This window comes from Furipterus horrens, unplaced genomic scaffold (assembly GCF_987537825.1).
Source record: "Furipterus horrens unplaced genomic scaffold, mFurHor1.1.pri manual_scaffold_4, whole genome shotgun sequence".
Taxonomy (NCBI): Eukaryota; Metazoa; Chordata; class Mammalia; order Chiroptera; family Furipteridae; genus Furipterus; species Furipterus horrens.
Window position 1 is genome coordinate 51,677,623 of NW_028327174.1, and position 17,716 is coordinate 51,695,338.

The following is a 17,716-nucleotide window of genomic DNA, read 5'->3' on the forward strand; positions in this document are numbered from 1 at the left end:
TCAACGGTAACTTCCAAGTTCTCCAGCCCTACGATATACAGGAACATCAGCTCTAAGAACAGTTTTCAAGTGTGGGTCAATACTCACTTAATTCCCAGGAGGTAATTAGCTACGAGGATCTGCACTCGAAAATAACTGAACCAGTAGGGTAGAAAATATTGTGATTTTCACTCAGCAAGAGTACTTACTGTATGGGAAAACACAGTTCATTTATATGGGTACGTATACTGAGTTGCCAAGTAAAATGTACTTCTTCAGGTTACAGCTTTTTTTTTTTTTTAAAGATGCTATTTATTTATTTTTAGAGAAGAGAAAGGAGAGAGAAAAAGAGAAAGAGAAACACCAGTGGGTGGTTGCCTCTTGCACGCTCCCAACTGGGGACCTGGCCCACAACCCAGGCATGTGCCTTGACTGGGAATTGAACTGGCGACCCTTTGTTTCACAGGCCGGCGCTCAATCCACTGAGCCACACCAGCCAGGGCAGGTTACAATTTTTAAAGATGGAAAGCCTCTATCAGAGAGGTTGGCTCTAAGCCTAGAATGGGTAGGGAGAGAGTCCACACCTGAATTTGGAAGAGAAGAACAACTGAGGTAGACATAGAAACGGGGGTCCTTGGGAAAGGAGACAGTCTTATTGAAAAAAGACTGAGAAGGAGAGTATGAAAGCCTGTGCTGGGGATGGAGAGCAAATCATTCCAGCTTGATAAACTAGTAAAATATACTAGAAGGAGGCAGAATGTGAAGACAGACACAGATTGTGAAAGTTGGGCTGGGACTGCTGCTATTACAACTGTTGCTTCTCTAGGTAGAAGGTCTCTTAACAGAAAGTTACTCTGACCTGTTTGAGCAGATAGCTGGAAATTAAGACACAAGGTTTGGAGGAACCATTTACTCAAGGATTTTATGGTGCAGATAAAATGCCCTTAAGGAAGGGAAGAGGGTCAAAATATTCCTCCTAAGGAGTGGAGAAAGAAGCTGGAGGCCTGAGACAAAATTAGAGGCCCTTGTCTGCTATTGTTTTCCATGTCATTCCCCACAAAAAAATGTACTACACTTAGGATCAACTATGTGACAGGCATTGCAGAGTGTTGGGAAGCCAAAGATGAATTAAAAATATGTGACCTCTGTCCTGGTCAGGTGGCTCAGCTGGTTGGAGCATTGTCCTGTATACCAAAGGGTTGCAGGTTCCATCCTGGACAGACCACATACATACCTAGGTTTCTGGTTCAATCCCTGGTCGGGGCATGCATACAGGAAGGCAACTGAATAGAAGTTTCTCTCCCACATTGGTCTCTCTCTCTCTTTCTTTCTCCCTCTCTCTCTGCCCCTTCCTCTCTTTCTAAAATGAATAAACATATCCTGGGTGAGGCTCAAATAAATAATCTCTTATCTTAGAGAGGTTGGTAATCAGATGATTATAATGTTATGTTTTATAGATAAAATTTTTTCAGGTAGTCAGTAGATTTATTCTGAAGGTTAGTTGTGAGATGGTCTAGAAAGGGAAGAATGAAGAAAATGGAAGGACTTGATGTTGGATGGGGAGAAGTGGGGAGAAGCCCAGGGAATGGTGGAACTGTGAGGACAGCTAAGAGAAGATGGTGATGATAACAGGTGTGTCACTAACAGGAGGCCAATACCCATGTCATTCTGAGGCATCCAAAGCATCCTCAGCAATGCAGCCCAGCCACTGCCCTCTAAGAAACTCTCTTCAGTGTTAATCTCTTGGGAACTGAAATTGATGGTCACCAAGTCATGTAATATTAGAGCACAGATAAACTAGAAGTTAACTAGATAGGGAAATTGAGTTACAGAATGGGCTGGTGGCTTGCCCAAGGTTACCCATTTCTCATTTGTGAAAGTGAGGTGGGAAATACAGGCATTCTGATTCCAGCCCGGCTTCTTTTAGTGTATACACTGTTCTACAGGCTTCTGCTGATATAGTAGCCTCCAGATTCCAGGACCTACCTGTCTTAGCCGGTTTCTCCTGCTATAATGTTGACTACCCTGGTCCCTCTTGTCTGGTCCTCAGTAACTGCTATGGAAAGTTGCTTCCCAAAATGGCTGTCCCAAGGAAGCCCGCACCATGCAGCTAGTCAGGATTGGGAACAAACTTCTGTGGGAAAGTGGGAGGAAGATTCTAGAAAGAACTATGGCCAGGACCAATGCCATCCCGAGCCACACAGTACTCTTTCATTGAATATAAGCATTTTAAGCTGATATATCAGCATTATGTAGCTCTTTTCATTGTGGTTGGAATTAATGACACCGAGAATGAGATGGTGTTTTATGAATTTATCCGTAGATCTGTGGAAGTTTTAGATGAGTATTTCAGCCGAGTGAGTGAATTAGATATGATATTTAATTTGGATAGAGTACACATCATTTTGGATGAGATGGTATTAAATGGTTGCATTGTAGAAATGAATCGGGTGAGAATTCTTGCCCCTTTACTAATTCTTGACAAGATGTCAGAAAGCTGCAGAATGGAAGGCTCTGCCAGGCATCATCCACATAGGAAATGAGAATGTGGGACACCTCTCAACTACTGTAGCCCAGAAGAATCTGGAAGAGTATACATTGCAAAATGGGGTATCCTTCCAAAGACATATTAAATAGGTATTTTTCACAGTTTCTAAATGGAAAACAAACTTGTATTTTGAAGTCTGATGTATAGTCCTGGCTGCTGTGGCTCAGAGGATTGAGTGCTGGCCTGCAAACCAAAAGATCACTGGTTCAATTTCTGGTCAGGTTTCTTTCCCGTTCTTAAAATAAATAAATAAATAAAATCTTTAAAATATGATGTACAAAGAAAAATTTCTCTGAGAGATAAGTTTTATTTTCTAACCATAAACATTTTCCCCACTTGTTAAAATTTCATTAAATAAAATTTTGCTGTCTTCTTCCCTTTGCAAATTAAATTCAGGAATAGCAGCATGAGATGGGAAGAAAATGTGGCAGTTCTTTATGAACCAATAACATTTTAAAGCTGACTTAAAAAAAAAAGTTGTTTCTCATCCTCTTAGCCTTCTCCTCTCAGTTTCCTCTTCACTCTATCGTAGACCACACTAACCCTGGCCAGGATGAGGCAAATTATCAGCTTCCCAGTTCTCTGTGGTTTATAGAACCCTGAATTAGTTTGCCTAATTTAGTCCTAGCCTTGAAGTGCTGACTCATACTTATTTGAGGATATAGGAGGTCTGTCCAGAAGGTATCCAGCCATGTAATATGAAAAATAGAGAAATTTATTGAAGAAGATACAAACACAAGAAACATTGTACAAAGGACAATGTTGCCTCAGTCCCCTTCAAAGTAAGCACCTTGGGATCTCACATAGTTTTCCCAGTCACCATCAGCTGCCCTGTCATATTTTCCTGAATCTTGCTGATGGTCTGAAATCTCTCCCCTTTCAAAGGAGATTTTAGTTTTGGGAAAAGCCAGAAATTGCAGGGTGCCAAATCTGGGCTGTAGGGGGGCTGAGTCCCTGGGGTGATTGCTGTTTGACCAAAAAGCTCTGCATAAGATGTGATGCATGAACAGGTGTGTTGTTGTGATGAAGCTGCCAATCACCAGTTGCCCATAGCTGCAGTCTCCTGAATCATCCTAATAGTTTCTGCGGAAGAATTTTCAAGCTTAATGCAAAATTTGATGCACATTCATTGCTCTACCCGCTCAGTAATTTTGAATTTGACGGCCACAGAGTATTTATGCTCATTCACCAGCGTCTTTAGCCGCCACTGACTAGTACAGTGAAGTCGTCATTGTTCATGCATATGCATTCCAGTCCACTCTCCTTGGCTGCCAGGTTGCATTGATGTTGCACAAACCATTATCGTTATATTAACAATGGCTGGACTTTTTTTGGATAGATCATATACACTTTATTTTATCTATTTATTTATTGCAAAGCACTTGTGAGCATTTAATGATCTTTTTTCTGTGTGGCTTCAAGCTACCAGGACACAGGACCTCCAACACCCTTAATCTTCCCCTCAGCTCTTCTGCTGAAGAATTTGGCCGTCACAATGACAGGCTGCTTTGGGAGCTATCCCTTCTCCAGAACTTGGTTGTGGCCCTATTGCACCACATCAATGATAGGAGCAACTCCAGTCTTGTTTTTGGCAGCATTTATCTGTCTGCTCACTGACCAAGGTCCACAGTTTATAAAGGCTAACAATTGGGCAGAAGCTCTGGTTTTTCTCTGAGTGGTAATGCCTCATGCCAACTTTCCCAAAATAACTTGGGTGATAGTTGTCAAAGTTGATCACATGATGATGGAAGCTACCAGCATTACCTTGACCTCCCAAATGCTTCTGGTGCTTGTGGCTGCGACTGTGGCTGTGGCTCATGTGAAGCCCCATATTATCGTCTCCTCTCCCTTTTTCTTCTGTTTCTTCCCCTTAATTCTTTCTTTTCTTTGTTCAATGTCTTCTTTTCTCCTTTTTTCTATTCTTTCCTTCCTAGTCTCCTTTCTAATTTGCCACTTTCTTTGCTGGCATCTGACCTACCACCTAATCTTATAGTCCTGTCTCTAGTGTATCCTAGTATGAAGTTGCCATCATCCAGAACCTTGGGGTGAGCGTTTGTTCCAGGCATTGAAGGGGAAAACAAAAGAAGGAGGAGCCCACAGTGTACCTCTAAGATCAGAGCACATTTTGTTACTCAGGAGAATTTAAAAGTACTCTGTGGCTTTAAATATAGCAAATATGCACAGGAGGAGAGCAGATGGGCAGGTTAACAGATAGGTAGATTCTAAAATACAAGGTATTTAAAAAAGGATATTATAAAACCACTTGGCTTAGTTTGTGAACTGGTAGATGTGGCAGCAAATGGAAGAATCAACCCAGAAATGTGGTGAAATCCAACTTGGTCCTATAACTGCATTTCTTCTAAAGAGCTTAATTAGAAATAAAAAGACACAGGTTGATAATGTATATGCAGTTTTATTTGCCTTTCTGTATCTGGCTCAATAGTCTCCTGGGATATTTTTTTCTTGATAGCCTCAAGTTCCGCTGTGAATAGAGAATCATCTTGGGATGCCTGTTGTACTCAGGAAGATGTTCAGTTGCTGGCAATGATCTGAAGGAAAAGCCATTTATATCCACAGTCAGTTACTTCTGCCCACACTCTTTCTTTTTGCCTCAGGGTTCCTGGTTGAGTATAGCCTTGTACCAGGTTTATGGGGGATTAAAAGGTTGTGGGGCAGGAAGTATGTTTCACCTGTGTCAGGACAATTCAATGTAATAAGCATGTACCCAGGACTAAGTGGCAAGGACAGACTTTGAAATTGTGGTGAGTCAGTATTTATGCCACAAGATTCCAGAATGTGTGACAAGGCTGGAGGGCACAGGTGGGATGACTGTGAGGCTCTCCCACTAGGTCAGTGTAGTAGAATCTCACCTAACCTGCAAACATTGTTTAAAGTGGTAAAACCTCTTTCCAAAGGGTAGAGCAAATTCTCATAATGGGAGAGAATGTTAGTGCCTTTTGCCTTGCCCAGGACCATGCAGGCCTTCTGAAGCTATTTTTCCTTTGGCTTTAACTTACGACAGCAGTGGTATGCGCTGGGTCAGATCTGTTGTTACTACCATTTTACCCTAAGCAGTAAATGATATGGTGAAGCCTGCTTAGTTGGTATGTGAAGGGGAACTCAGGATGGCAGCATTATTGAGGGAAAGTACACTATGGAGGGAAGGAAAAGGAATAAAACGTATGAATGTGATGAGGAAAACGATGGATCCCTGTCCAGCTTTTGCTCCCCAAAGCAGCCAGTGTACAGGTCTCCAGGTGACCCTATTTCAACCATTATTTAAGAGGACTCACATTATTCATCCAAGAAATGTAAGCAGAGACCCGGGTGAAGACTGTGGGCTTCCTGGCAACATTACAGCCCTGGCTGGACACAAAGCTGGTCACTCCATGGACAACATACTGGCCATTCACCAAGCAGTTGAGGGGGCCCCCAGAATCACCCTGCAGGAAACAAATGCAGAGTCCTAAAATGCCAGATATTTTTATCTTTTGGCCTTTACTTTTGCTTATGCCCTGCCCACCCCATCTCTGTTTGTAAAATCCTGTACAGTTTTAAAACTCCAATTCAAATCACCACTTACTTCATATCTCCACAATCACAAAGAATCTCTTCTTGCCTTCTAAACAACCACAGTACTTTTCCTTTCTTTGGCATTATTTGTGTCATGTTCTGCTTTGTATTTTGGTTTCACAATTTGTTTCTACCTCCCATGCATATCTAAGAGCTTGAGATAGGAGCTATGTCTTGCTGATATTTTCCCTTTCTACAATGCTAACATAGAACTTTGAATATCTAAAGCTTAATAGCTTTTATTGACTTAAATTGAACCTGGGATGGAAGAAGTATGGTGTTCTAATGATTTCTTGATCCCTTACATTTAGACCAACGGGTCTAATTAGACTTTGTCTTTACACACAGGGTGGGTAGTCAACACATGTTAAACTAAAGTGGGGTGAAGAGAAGAGAAAGTGATGTATTGGGTAGTGGTTACATACTCAGACTTATAATCAGAGAAATCTGGGTTTATAGAGTATGACCTGACAGTCTTCTTCTTACTCAGTCCCCAGAATAACAGTTCTATAATTCCAGGCATAAAATTGGAACATATTTCTTGGTACAATATGGCCAGCACAAGAGGGAAGATCTAAATATACTGACATTGGAAGTCCCCCAGTGAAATGGCCTAGCCAGACCACTTGACAAAGCAGTTCACTATAGATGAACTCCACCTAAGGTTCAGAGCTACCTATCAGCTTTTTACCACCCGACTCTGAAATAAGAGCAGATAATCAAGGATTACCAAACATTCAAAGAAAGTCTTTAATATAAAAATATAGATCAAAGGAAAGAGAGACAAAGAAATAAACAAAAAATGAAGGCAACCAAGATTATGCAGGGAGAAGAAAACAAACAATAAAACTATGATTAATATTCTATTCATAATATAAGAACAATATGTTATTAAACAGAACATTCAGAAAACAAAAACAGCCTTTGGAAATTATGAATAAGATAGTAGAAATGAAATATTGGAAGTGTTGGAAAATATAGAGAAAATAAGAGAACCAGTTTAGAAGGTAAATATGTGAATAACATTCTAGAAAGAGAAAATAAAAATGGAGGGGAGGAAATCATCAACAAATAAGCATTTCAGAAACAAAGCTCTAGAGTTTTTAGAATGAAAAAAACCTAGTAAGTGTCCCTCATGGTGAATGCAAATAGACCCATGCCAAGACAAGGAACACTAGGGACAAGAGAAGATAAAATTGGTTACTTACTAATTAGTAGAGAGTGTGGGGTTGAATTAGCAATAAGTTGAGTATATATTATGAAAATAAAAATGAATTATTTTCCAGGGAAAACAAAGCTATGCAGGAAATGAAAAGTAATCCTAGAATACATGGTTTGGTTGTGAATAGCATTTTATGTAACATAATAAACATTAAATGTTAATCTAATAAAAATTATTTTTGGAGATTAAGGTGGTGATGGGAAAAGTTCATGCTTAGGGGGCAAGTATATATGTGTAAAAGGAAGAGAAATCTGCATTTCTCATAATGCCTGAACTGAAAACTTAAGTTGCAATATGACTATATATATTTTTAGAGAAGGTTTGGAGGTAGAAACCAAAGTCAGCTGAAAAGAGTTGAATGTGGTCCCTTCTAAGGTACAAGAACTCAAGGGGGTAGAAGGAATCTTTTTCAGTATTAAGCCTCATAGTTTTATTTGTCATCTTAAGCAATTTAATACCTGTAGCTTCAATGAAAATTAAAACTTAAAAAAACAACAACAACAACAACAAAAAAAAACTAGGGAAGGAAACCAAAGGTTCAAATTGGTGATTTATTTTAAAAAGGAGCTATCTGTACCCCATCTGACCTACTGCTTAGGCAAAGATGTTTGCTTTAGATTATTGTACTCAAAATGAACAAAACAATCTAAACCTCTTCTACCAAAATTCTAATAGGGATTTGAGAGTATTTCTGGGCTAAAGGACAGGAAGGTAACTGAATTTTATGTAATATTTTTATCTTATGCTACTTGACCTGCAAAGAAACAAAAGCTCTGGAGAGACAGAGGATAAACCTGAAGATTTTAGGACAGATGGAAGAGATGGACAAGAGCTCAGTGGGAGTATGTGGATTGAGGTAAGAGGAGTTCAATGAATTCACTCTCAGGAAAGGGGCTGGAGACACAGAAGTCTAAAAATCTAGAGAAGCACACTATTTGGATAACTGGTGGGAAGGCATCCAGAGACACAGTTGTCTCAGAGAGTTGTAAATTTGGAGTGGCAGCCAGAAGAGAAGTGCTCTAGTTTTTCAGAATTCAAGACCCTGGAAGAGAAGAAGAAATTTGGGCATGCAGAGAACACCAGCATGCCCAGAGAAAAGGCCACATGAGGACATAGCAAGGTCACCATCTGAAAGCCCAGGAGAAAGGCCTAAGAAGAAAACCAAACCTGCTGACACCTTGATCTGATACCCAGACTCCAGAACTGACCTGGCTTTACTTTCTCATCTTGGTAATTGTTGACGCCTGAAGCAGCAAAAGACAATACAGTAACTGGGTTTTAACTAAAGGTCACAAGATTTAAGCCACTAAAGATAACATCTTAATCTAAATTCTGTTCCAGCTCCTGAGCCTTAAGGCTGGATGACTCCCTTGGCAGCCTTTCTTAGAAACTGGTTACGGTCAACTGGACGCTTCAGAAATGTCAACGTCAACGTCATGAAAGACAAAAAATAAAGTAAAATAAAATAAAAGGGACAATAAAGGAGACTGAAGAGATAATTTCTATTAAGAAAAATAAAAAGACTGTGGAAGAGAGCAGGGAAGTGAATAAACTCAAAAAGGTTAAACCTTAAGAAGTTACAGGTTCAGCTGGCAGGTGAGGACCTGGAAGAGGTTGCCTTATGCCTTGTTTTCTTTTTTTTGTCCCTCCTTGCATGTTGGATTCCTAGGAGACAGGACTCTTAAATTTTAATACTGGGAAAGTTCTGGGAAAACTAGGATGATTTGGTCAACTTCCATAGTACTAAGTGCTCACAAGAAAACCTTCATTTAATCTTTTGCTTCTGCTATTTCAGCCAGGCTACCAATTTCCTACTGGCTGCTCTTCCTCTTCCACCTAGCTTGGACCTTGCATTTGATCTGCAATTTTGTCCTTTTGCCCAATAATGCAGGAAAATTTAGTCCTGGATTACTCTATTTTCTACGGCTGGGTCTTTGAGTAAAATGAATGATTATTATGTGATCACTAACTTCAGCCTATCAGTAATATTTTGGAGGCCATTCCTTCTCCCATTCACTTTAATTAATCCAGACACATATAACGCTTTCCTCTTCATTTTCAACATCCAGTCTGACTCCTAGTTCATTAGTAAATAGAAGCAATAATGCAGAACGCCTGCCAGCTTCCATCTACCCAGCATGAACACTCTTTGACATTTATGCACATTTTGGTCTTGCTTTCCCTGTTCAAAGCCTGTCCTCTTGGTTCCATCTTTTTTGTCTCCTCTGGGATCTTGTGCTATCCATTTATCTTCACTCTTTGACTCTACAGGATCCTTTCCGCTCTATTAAACACACTCAATTTTCTTCCCTCTTAAAAGCCGCTCTATTAAACACACTCAATTTTCTTCCCTCTTAAAAGATCCATCCCCTCCTTGACTTGTCATCCCTCTTAAAGCTACCAGACTTTTTTGTTCCTCTATTTTACACAAGATTCTTGGAAAAGTAGTCTACATTTCCTTACTATGTTTTTTATTGCCTCGTCTTTCTTACTCTTTAGCCTCTGCTAGCACTACTCCACTGGAACTATTCTTGCCAGTTGCCAGTGACTTACCCACTGCCAAGTAGTCACATTCAGTTATCTACTGTGGCTCCTGGCTGATATGTGATGACCTATTTTCTGAGGTTTTATAAAACCCTTATTTTTCTCTTGCCTCTAATCCTTCTTAGATCTTAAAGGGTTCTTTGTCTTTCACCTATCTCACTGAAACACTCAAGTATTTATGTTATCACAGTTCTTCTAACTCACTGCTCTATTCTTTTTCTAGCAGTTTCCCCAGGTTGAGGGGGAGAAGGGAATCTCATTTGCTGCTAAGGGTATCTCTAGTCCATTTCTCCCTGCTAGGTTCCACTGTCTTTATATCTAATTAACTATACCTGAATATCCCACAGGGATCTCAGACTCAACTATCCAGAACCAAACTCATCACCTTTCTTCCAAAATCCTCTAAATCTTGTCTCGTTTTTAAAAATATTTTATTTATTTTTAGAGAGAGGGGAAGGGAGGGAGAAAGAAATTGATCAGTTGCCTCTCATACGCACTCCCACCAGAGACCAAACCTGCAACCTAAGCATGTGCCCTGACCAGGAATGCAACCAATGACCTTTCACTTTTTGGACTGACACCCAACCAATTGAGCAACACTGGTCAGGGCAAATCTAGTCCCATTTGAGGAAGCAAACCCCTCTCCCAAATCACTTAAACCAAATGCCTGTAATTCATTTCATATATTCCTTCTTCCCTCTTCTCCACTGCCCTAATTTAGGCCCTCAAGTTTCTTACCTGGATAATTACAATAGTCTCTCCCGACCTGTCTCCTTGCCAATCCTGACCTCTTCATGATTATCTTGTCATCAGAGAGAGAGTGCTCCTAAAAGGCAAATCTGATCATGCTGTTCTCCGTTTAAAACTCTTCAATAACTTCCTAGTATCTGAGTGATAAAGTTCATATCTTCAAGCATGACATTTGAAGCTATGAACTCCTGTTTGCCACTAGTGTCATCTCCTGACATTCTCTAGTATGGTAATAGTTTATGTTCTAGCCCAACAGCTCAGCAAACTTTCTGTAATATGCCAAATAATAAATACCTTAGGCTTTATAGGCCATAGTCTCTGTTGCAACTACTAAATTCTGTAAAAGCAGCCATAAATAATACATAATAAACAACTATGGCTGTGTTCCAATAAAATATTTTTATAAACATTGAAATTTTATATTTTTCATGTGTCATAACATTTTATTTTTCCCCCCAACCATTTAAAAATGTAAAAACCATTCTTAGCTCATAGGCCAAATGAAAACAGGCAGCAGGCTGGATGTGGAGGCTTGTGGGCTTTGTCCTCTGCTACAGCTAGTAGTAGGGAACACCTTATAATTCTCTGTGTGTCTTACCTAGGTTCTTGGGTCATGCCTTTCTTCATGCTGTTCCCTCTTTCTGGATATCTTTCCCTCTTTCTCCTGTTTAACTTACAGCTCACTACAGACTCCATTTTCTCAGGGAAGGCAAGTCTTTTCTGACCCCAACAGCTAGAGGTAAGTACCTATTTTTTGTACACTCATATCACCCGATGCATATCTTTATTATAACATTTAACCATTTTATATTACAATGTTCTATCGTATGTCTGCTCTTCCCATTCCTCCATTGTGTTTGATTTATCTTTGTATCCCTAGTGCTTAGCACAGTGCCTGGCATTTTATTTAGTAGATAATCAAGGACATTTGTTGAACTGCATTAAGAAATCTGTAAGATGGTGTATTGCCGATTGACCTATGTATTATATAATAAATAAGATTCTATTATATATATATACATATATATATATAACTGTGCACTTTCCCCTACTGCATTCACCTGTATGTATGGCTGTAAATACTAGTGGTGTAAAAGGGTCATAGTAGAAGAGCTACAAGTACAATTGAGGTTGATGGAAGGGGAGCTCCCTTATACGAAATTACAACCATTACTCCAGCCCCAGCCCCACTGCATCCATAAAAAATCTAGGTCATGAACAAATTCTAAAAAATGCACATATATACCAACACAAATGTTGGACCACATACAAGTTTCTGAGGTGGGGGTACTAGTGGGTAAGATGCATTTTAAAGTTCATTTCAACTTTGAGATCCTGTGAACATCGAGTTGGTAGCACAGAATCATTCTTTCAGAAACCAGAGTAGAAAGTTGAGTCTGTGTATGGGGTGTGAGTAGGTATAGAATAGGGGGTGAGGAGAAGGTGAGGGGTGGTAGGCAGAGAGGGGAGGGACATGGGTGGGACTTCTGACACTTCCTACATGTGTTCACCTGGCATCCAGAGCGAGCTCCATCTCCTCCAGCGCACACCATGGTGTTCTTCACAGTGGAGCCCCAGTAGGAGGTGCTGGAGCAGGTGGCGTAGTTCACGGTGGGCAGGTAAGCTTGCTGCAGGGTCTGGGCCAGCTGCCCATTGGCTGAACAAGACACACAGCATTGGAGATCAGCCCCAGATGCTGTCCAAGGGAAAAACCTCCCACACCCTCCCCAACCTTTGAATGAATGCTGAACTCAGGGCAAACTCTTTTCTCTGCCCATTGCATGCCATAGATTCTCCTTTTTTCTCTCTTTACATAGACTCTGCAGGCCCCTTCCTTCAGGGAGTCATCTTTGATTAACTGTTCTCTGACTTTAAGCAATCAATCCCACACCTCCTTTTTTTTTTTTAAATTCATGGATACCTCAGTTAAGTAACTGGAATTATTTGTTGATAACTTATCTGCCTGTTCTGCTTTCTCCTAACACTGTAAAGCCCATGGAGCAGAACTAGGACTGTATCTTTGTTTCCTTCTTAAGAACTTGGTGTAACCTTTCTTTATCTGGCTCTTTAACTTTTCAAAGCCTTTTCACATGAATTATTTCTTTGGATCTTTACAACCCTTTCATTTTAAAGACCATGAAATTTGAATCAGAAAGACATTAAATGAACTGAGAGCAGAGCTGGTTGAGAAGTATGTCTCTCGGCCCCATATTTTGCCAGTAGACTGGCTGCTCATAGCAAATCCTTGCTCTCTTCCTGGTGGCTGATAGACTTTCATGCCAGACCTAATGTCTCTGCTCATAGTCTCTCCCACCTTTCCATGTTATCTGAATGACATTTCCTACCAAAAATCTTCCCATGATGACCAGAAGAGGGTTGAAGCCTTGACTTTTCTAAACCTACAGCTAGCTACTCCTGGTTCATTCACTCCAACCCAATGCCCAGTGACTGTCTATGGAGGTAGCATTGAGGTTGTAATGACTGCCAAAGTGGGAGCCAGGATACCTGGGTTCTGGCCCCACTTAACTAGTCATGTGACCTTATATAAGGTCTTTAATTTCTTTGGGTCTCAGTTTCTTCATGTATAAAATAAGAGGCTGGTATATACTACTTTCTGAGGTAAGTTGTGGTTTTTGTTGTTGTATGTTTCTTTTTGTTTTTTAGTTTTATAAGAGCCTATGAATCTCTGACTTGATTCCATGGCTTGTTCTTAGTTTGATTTCAGTCTTGGTTATTTTATCTCTGGTTCATTTGGTTTCTGGTCTCTAGCTGTGAATACCTAGGACCACAGAAAATTGTACCCCATGGATGGTGTCCATGTAGGTGACCTACTTCTGGTCCTGCCCCAGCCTGTGATGTAGCAGGGACTGTTGTTAGCCAGGATGGTTCCTTCTGGTGGCAGAACACCCAGCTGGACGTAGTTGTTGAGGGTAACACTCTGGGCCAAGCGCAGCAGGGCGATGTCATAACTGTGGGAGGAAAAGAGGCTACTTACTCGTGGGATCAGGCCTTTCTTTAGGTCAGCATCTGGGCAGGTCCGCACTGAGCCTTTGCGTCCCCATAAAATTAGAAACCAATGATTTTGAAGAAAAAAGGGGCCGACTTGCTAAGTTTGAAACTTGATCCACTATACATTTGGATTGTTAGGACATTATATATTTAACAGCAGCACCTGCTGGTGAGGTCTTGGTGTTGTAGTCTAGCTCTGATTTCAACTCTGGGGAGTGGAGCTTACATCAGGAAGGAGCAGAGTGGTGTGAAGACAATAGCAGAGAAGAGTTCTCAAGGAAGAAAGAAGTAAAATTCTGTGTGTTTCTGAAAACTCTGCAGAAATATCTCAATTACTTGAACCGATCCCAACCCCCACATTCTATAGAATTGACCACCATTTTAACTACCTCTTTTCCAGAAGTGTACAGCTCAGTCTTGGAGGACTTTTTGCATGTAGGCTTTGTTTTAAGAAATTTACTTTTTGCTGATGGAGTTTATTCCATAAAATTAATAATAAATAACAATAAAAATGGAAACATTAAACTTGGTAGAGAAGGAGGTTCAGGTGATTCAATCATGCAAACCAGCCTAGGTCAAAAAAATACCAAAAACCTCCAAAAATTCTCAAGCTCTTCAAAATCTAAATTCTCAATGTCCTCCTGGATGAATGTGAAGAAAACCAAAACCCTGTTGCTAGCTAGTCAGTCCTCCACCTCTGAGCCCAAGGCCAACCCAGCCCTGTCCTCACCCGGCAGCCACGTTATTGCTGTTCCAGTATGGATGCACCACGATCTTCTGCACACTCACATACTGCTCGGTACCATCGTTCTGGCTCAGGTTGTGGTCTCCAACCACCACACGGAACGTCATTTGGCTGGAGTGAGAGAAGGAAACCCTAAGTGATCCAGGGTGCTCAAACCTTCTCTTTCCCCCTTAGGGAAGAGTTGGGAAGCCAGCTTATATCTTATCCTTAGGACAGGAACCCATCTTTTCTGGCCTAGGCAGAGGAATGATGAAAAACCCTGGATGAAGAGAAGTAACAAGCTCTCTCATTTCCTAACTCCCTAACTTGTGGGAGTGACAAACTACCATCAACTTCATTTCTCCAATTTATTAAACTAAACATCATAAGCAGAATATCTCATAACCTGAGAGAGGTATGGTGAACATAAATGAAATAATGGCTTTTGGCCCACAGAGAGATTCTGAGGAAAGTATAAACTTCCCTGAACCAGCAGCATCAGCAAAACCTGGAAACTTGTTACAAATGCAGATTATCAGGCCTCAACCTGGACCTACTAAATCAGAAACTGCTGGATGGGGCCCAGCAATCTTTGCCTTCCAGGTGATTCTGATACACGCTGAAATGAGAACCATTGCTTTGTATGAAAAAATTATTACCAGCTAGACACTGATTAGACTTTTAAATATTTACCTACTGAACCGGAGCTTTCCTGATGCCAAAATTTGTACTTTTCATTATATTCTACTACCTTCCACAGGCCCCCAAACAGCCCCTTAAAGTCTTGCCCTGAGTGGTCAAAGATACATAGTCCTTCTGATGGGCCAGACTCTTCCCCTCCCAGGGGCTCAGAAAAGCTGGTCTCTGTTTTTCTCACTTGTCCACACAGTGTGCAGCTGTCATCACCCAGTTCCTTCTGACGAGGGTCCCTCCACAGGTGTGATACCAGTAACCTCCAGACCAGTACTGGAGGGAAATCTAGATGGGGAAGGAAGAAAGGAAGAATAAGTGGCATTTCTTAAAAGGCTTTGCCCCAAACTTCATGTTACCCTCTTAAATTCCTGCCATCCTTCAAAACATTCTGCAACTTTCTGGGCTAGAGATGGCAAATAGGTTTCATTTGACCTGTCAATTGATATTGATTGGTTGGTAGTGGCTACTTGGAGTGGTGGTGAGGAAGGGTGTTGAGATGATCTGGGGTCAGCAGGAAAGAGTGCTCCATTGTTTGGAGATGCTTGCTATGTACATGGGTGGGCGGGGTAAAGGTGTACACACAGAGTGTATTTGGTCCCCCTACTCTAGGTTTCTGCAAAGGGTTGAGAACCCAGGTCCTTCTAATTCTACTTCCTCTTGGGAAGGAAATGTAGCTATGGACTTACTCCATTAACTAGACCCACAAGCTTAGGTCTTAGAGCTTCCCCTCCAATCTTTTCAAGGTATACCCTGTCCCCCTACTTTAGGGAATATTTAGAAATATGATTGGAATATTCATTTTTATTAGTTCATGTCTTTTCCTTCAGCACATTACACAATAGCTCTACTCCTGAAGATTTGGGCTCAAACTTTTGTAAATTGAATTTAATTCTAATTGCAGTGATTCCTCTCAATTTGCCAGTTTTACATATTTAGAATTGCTTAAATCAGAGCTTAGCTGTCCTGTTATGAAAGTGGAAACTCTTTAAATAGCCAAATAAGCAACATGCTCGACTTGGGGGCAGTAGTGCACTTAGATGTGTGACACATACTGAGTGGAAGGGTGTAAGTGAGTGTGTGTGTGTGTGTGTGTGTGTGTGTCAGGGTGTGTGGAGTCTAAAGTGTGGGTCTGGCACACAGTCTTGTTAACATGGCATAGTGGTATTACTGGGATGTAAATGTGGTTTGTGTTTAGGTGTGTGCCTGGGAGAGTGAGTGTGGTTGGTGTTTAAATTTCCTTCTTCAAGCCTTTTACATTTAGAAAAACCAGCTAAGTCTGGTTTCATTCATCTTTAAAATCTAGAATCCAGGCAGTTGGAGAGCTTTCTGTTGATAAAGACATATACAAACACATGTAATACTGTGTATCAGTGCCTGGGGCAACTCTTACTTTATTGGGAGTGTGGGGCTGTGAAGAAATACCCACCTGAGAGGGCCAGGAATTCCTCTGGGCCTCAGTCCCTCCAACTACCCGGGCATTGGTTTCCGGAAAATCCTGGGTGCTGTGTCCTTTGTGGGGCAGAAGAAGAGTAATGACTAAGCATGGGGTGAGCCCAGGGTGGGAGTGGAGGGTAGCAGTCGTGCTTTGTCAGCAAACTCACAGTTCCTCCCTAGCAAATGAGGGGCCCAGCTGTGGGTTCTCTGGGCCCCTTTAGAAAGGAACTCTGGCATGCTGTGAAGGATCTACCTCAAATCGCCAGGCTTCTGGTGGTCTCAGCCATGCTCAGGATCATCCCTTGGCCTGAGAGGGCCCCCCTTTTCTCTGACTCTTCCCCCAACTGCACACAGTGTTTTGGCAGGATTCTCCAGGGGACAGGGAGAGCAGTGCTCTTCCCAACCAGGTACCTGCTGCGGATGTCTTCCTGTCAATGGGGATGGTAGGAAAGCCCAGGCCCCTCGAAGAGTCTCCTCTCTGCTTCATGGGGCCATATGGAGAGTGGCCCTGACCTTTCCTATCATGGGCCCCAGGAGAATCAAGTTTTTGCTAGACTCACAGGCTGAGTGTTCCACCTGCTCTGGAGCAGAGAACAGGCCTGGGCTTAAGGATTGCTTTTTGACCTTCCTGCTCAAATCCCCCTCCCTAGAACTCAGGCCACATGACCCACTCACCATAAAGGACCAAGGTGGCGAAGACCAGAAAGCTCAGCATGTTGCCTGTGGAGTAGACCACTGCCCCTTACTTACCATGAACCAAGCCCTCTTTATACTCCTCTTATCAGCAACTTTGCTGACCTTCCTCCTGCCAGCTGGCAGGGCTGTGGGTGGAAGGCAGGGAAAATCACAGGTGACATGGAAATACAAATGAAAATATTTCTTTTCAGGTAAACTAATTTATCTGTTGTTCAAAGACAGAACAAGGTCAGGGCTGAATTAATCAGCTTTTAGTTGAAAAGCATCCAACAAACTTTTTTTAAAAAATCTATTTATTTATTTTTAGAGAGAGGGGAAGGGAGGGGAAAAGAGAAGGAGCAAAACATCAATGTGTGAAACATCAGTCAGTTGTCAATCGGTGGCCTCTCGCATGCCCCCAGCTGGGGACCTGGCCCTGCAACCCAAGCATGTGCCCTGACTGGCAGTTGAACTTTTTGATTTGCAGTATGAAGCCCAACCAACTAAGACACACCAATCAGGGCTTCAGTGAACTTTCATAAATTAGATGGAAAATCAGGACTGG

The 17,716-nt window shown here is 41.5% G+C and overlaps 1 protein-coding gene across 1 annotated transcript; it reads right to left on the reverse strand.

Annotated features, from left to right (window-relative positions):
• Positions 1 to 4,924: 4,924 nt before the first annotated feature.
• CELA1 (chymotrypsin like elastase 1) lies at positions 4,925 to 17,235 on the reverse strand. The gene is made up of 8 exons (XM_090273188.1): positions 17,152 to 17,235; positions 16,469 to 16,551; positions 15,227 to 15,327; positions 14,356 to 14,481; positions 13,449 to 13,585; positions 12,128 to 12,273; positions 5,821 to 5,970; positions 4,925 to 5,076 (listed from the first exon to the last, which is right to left on the reverse strand). The coding sequence occupies exons 1-8, from the start codon at positions 17,189 to 17,191 to the stop codon at positions 5,059 to 5,061; spliced, it is 801 nt and encodes a 266-aa protein (XP_090129314.1). The 5' UTR covers positions 17,192 to 17,235; the 3' UTR covers positions 4,925 to 5,058.
• Positions 17,236 to 17,716: the final 481 nt, after the last annotated feature.

Bases quoted from the DNA above. Each gene is read 5' to 3' on its own strand.
- CELA1 (XM_090273188.1), bottom strand. From the start codon at position 17,191: ATGCTGAGCTTTCTGGTCTTCGCCACCTTGGTCCTTTATG. The intron at 14,482-15,226 runs GTGAGAAAAACA...CTCTCACTCCAG, and splicing joins GCTGCACACTGTGTGGACAA to CCAAATGACGTTCCGTGTGG. The intron at 5,971-12,127 runs GTGAACACATGT...TGTTTCCTGCAG, and splicing joins GAGCTCGCTCTGGATGCCAG to GGTGATTCTGGGGGCCCCCT.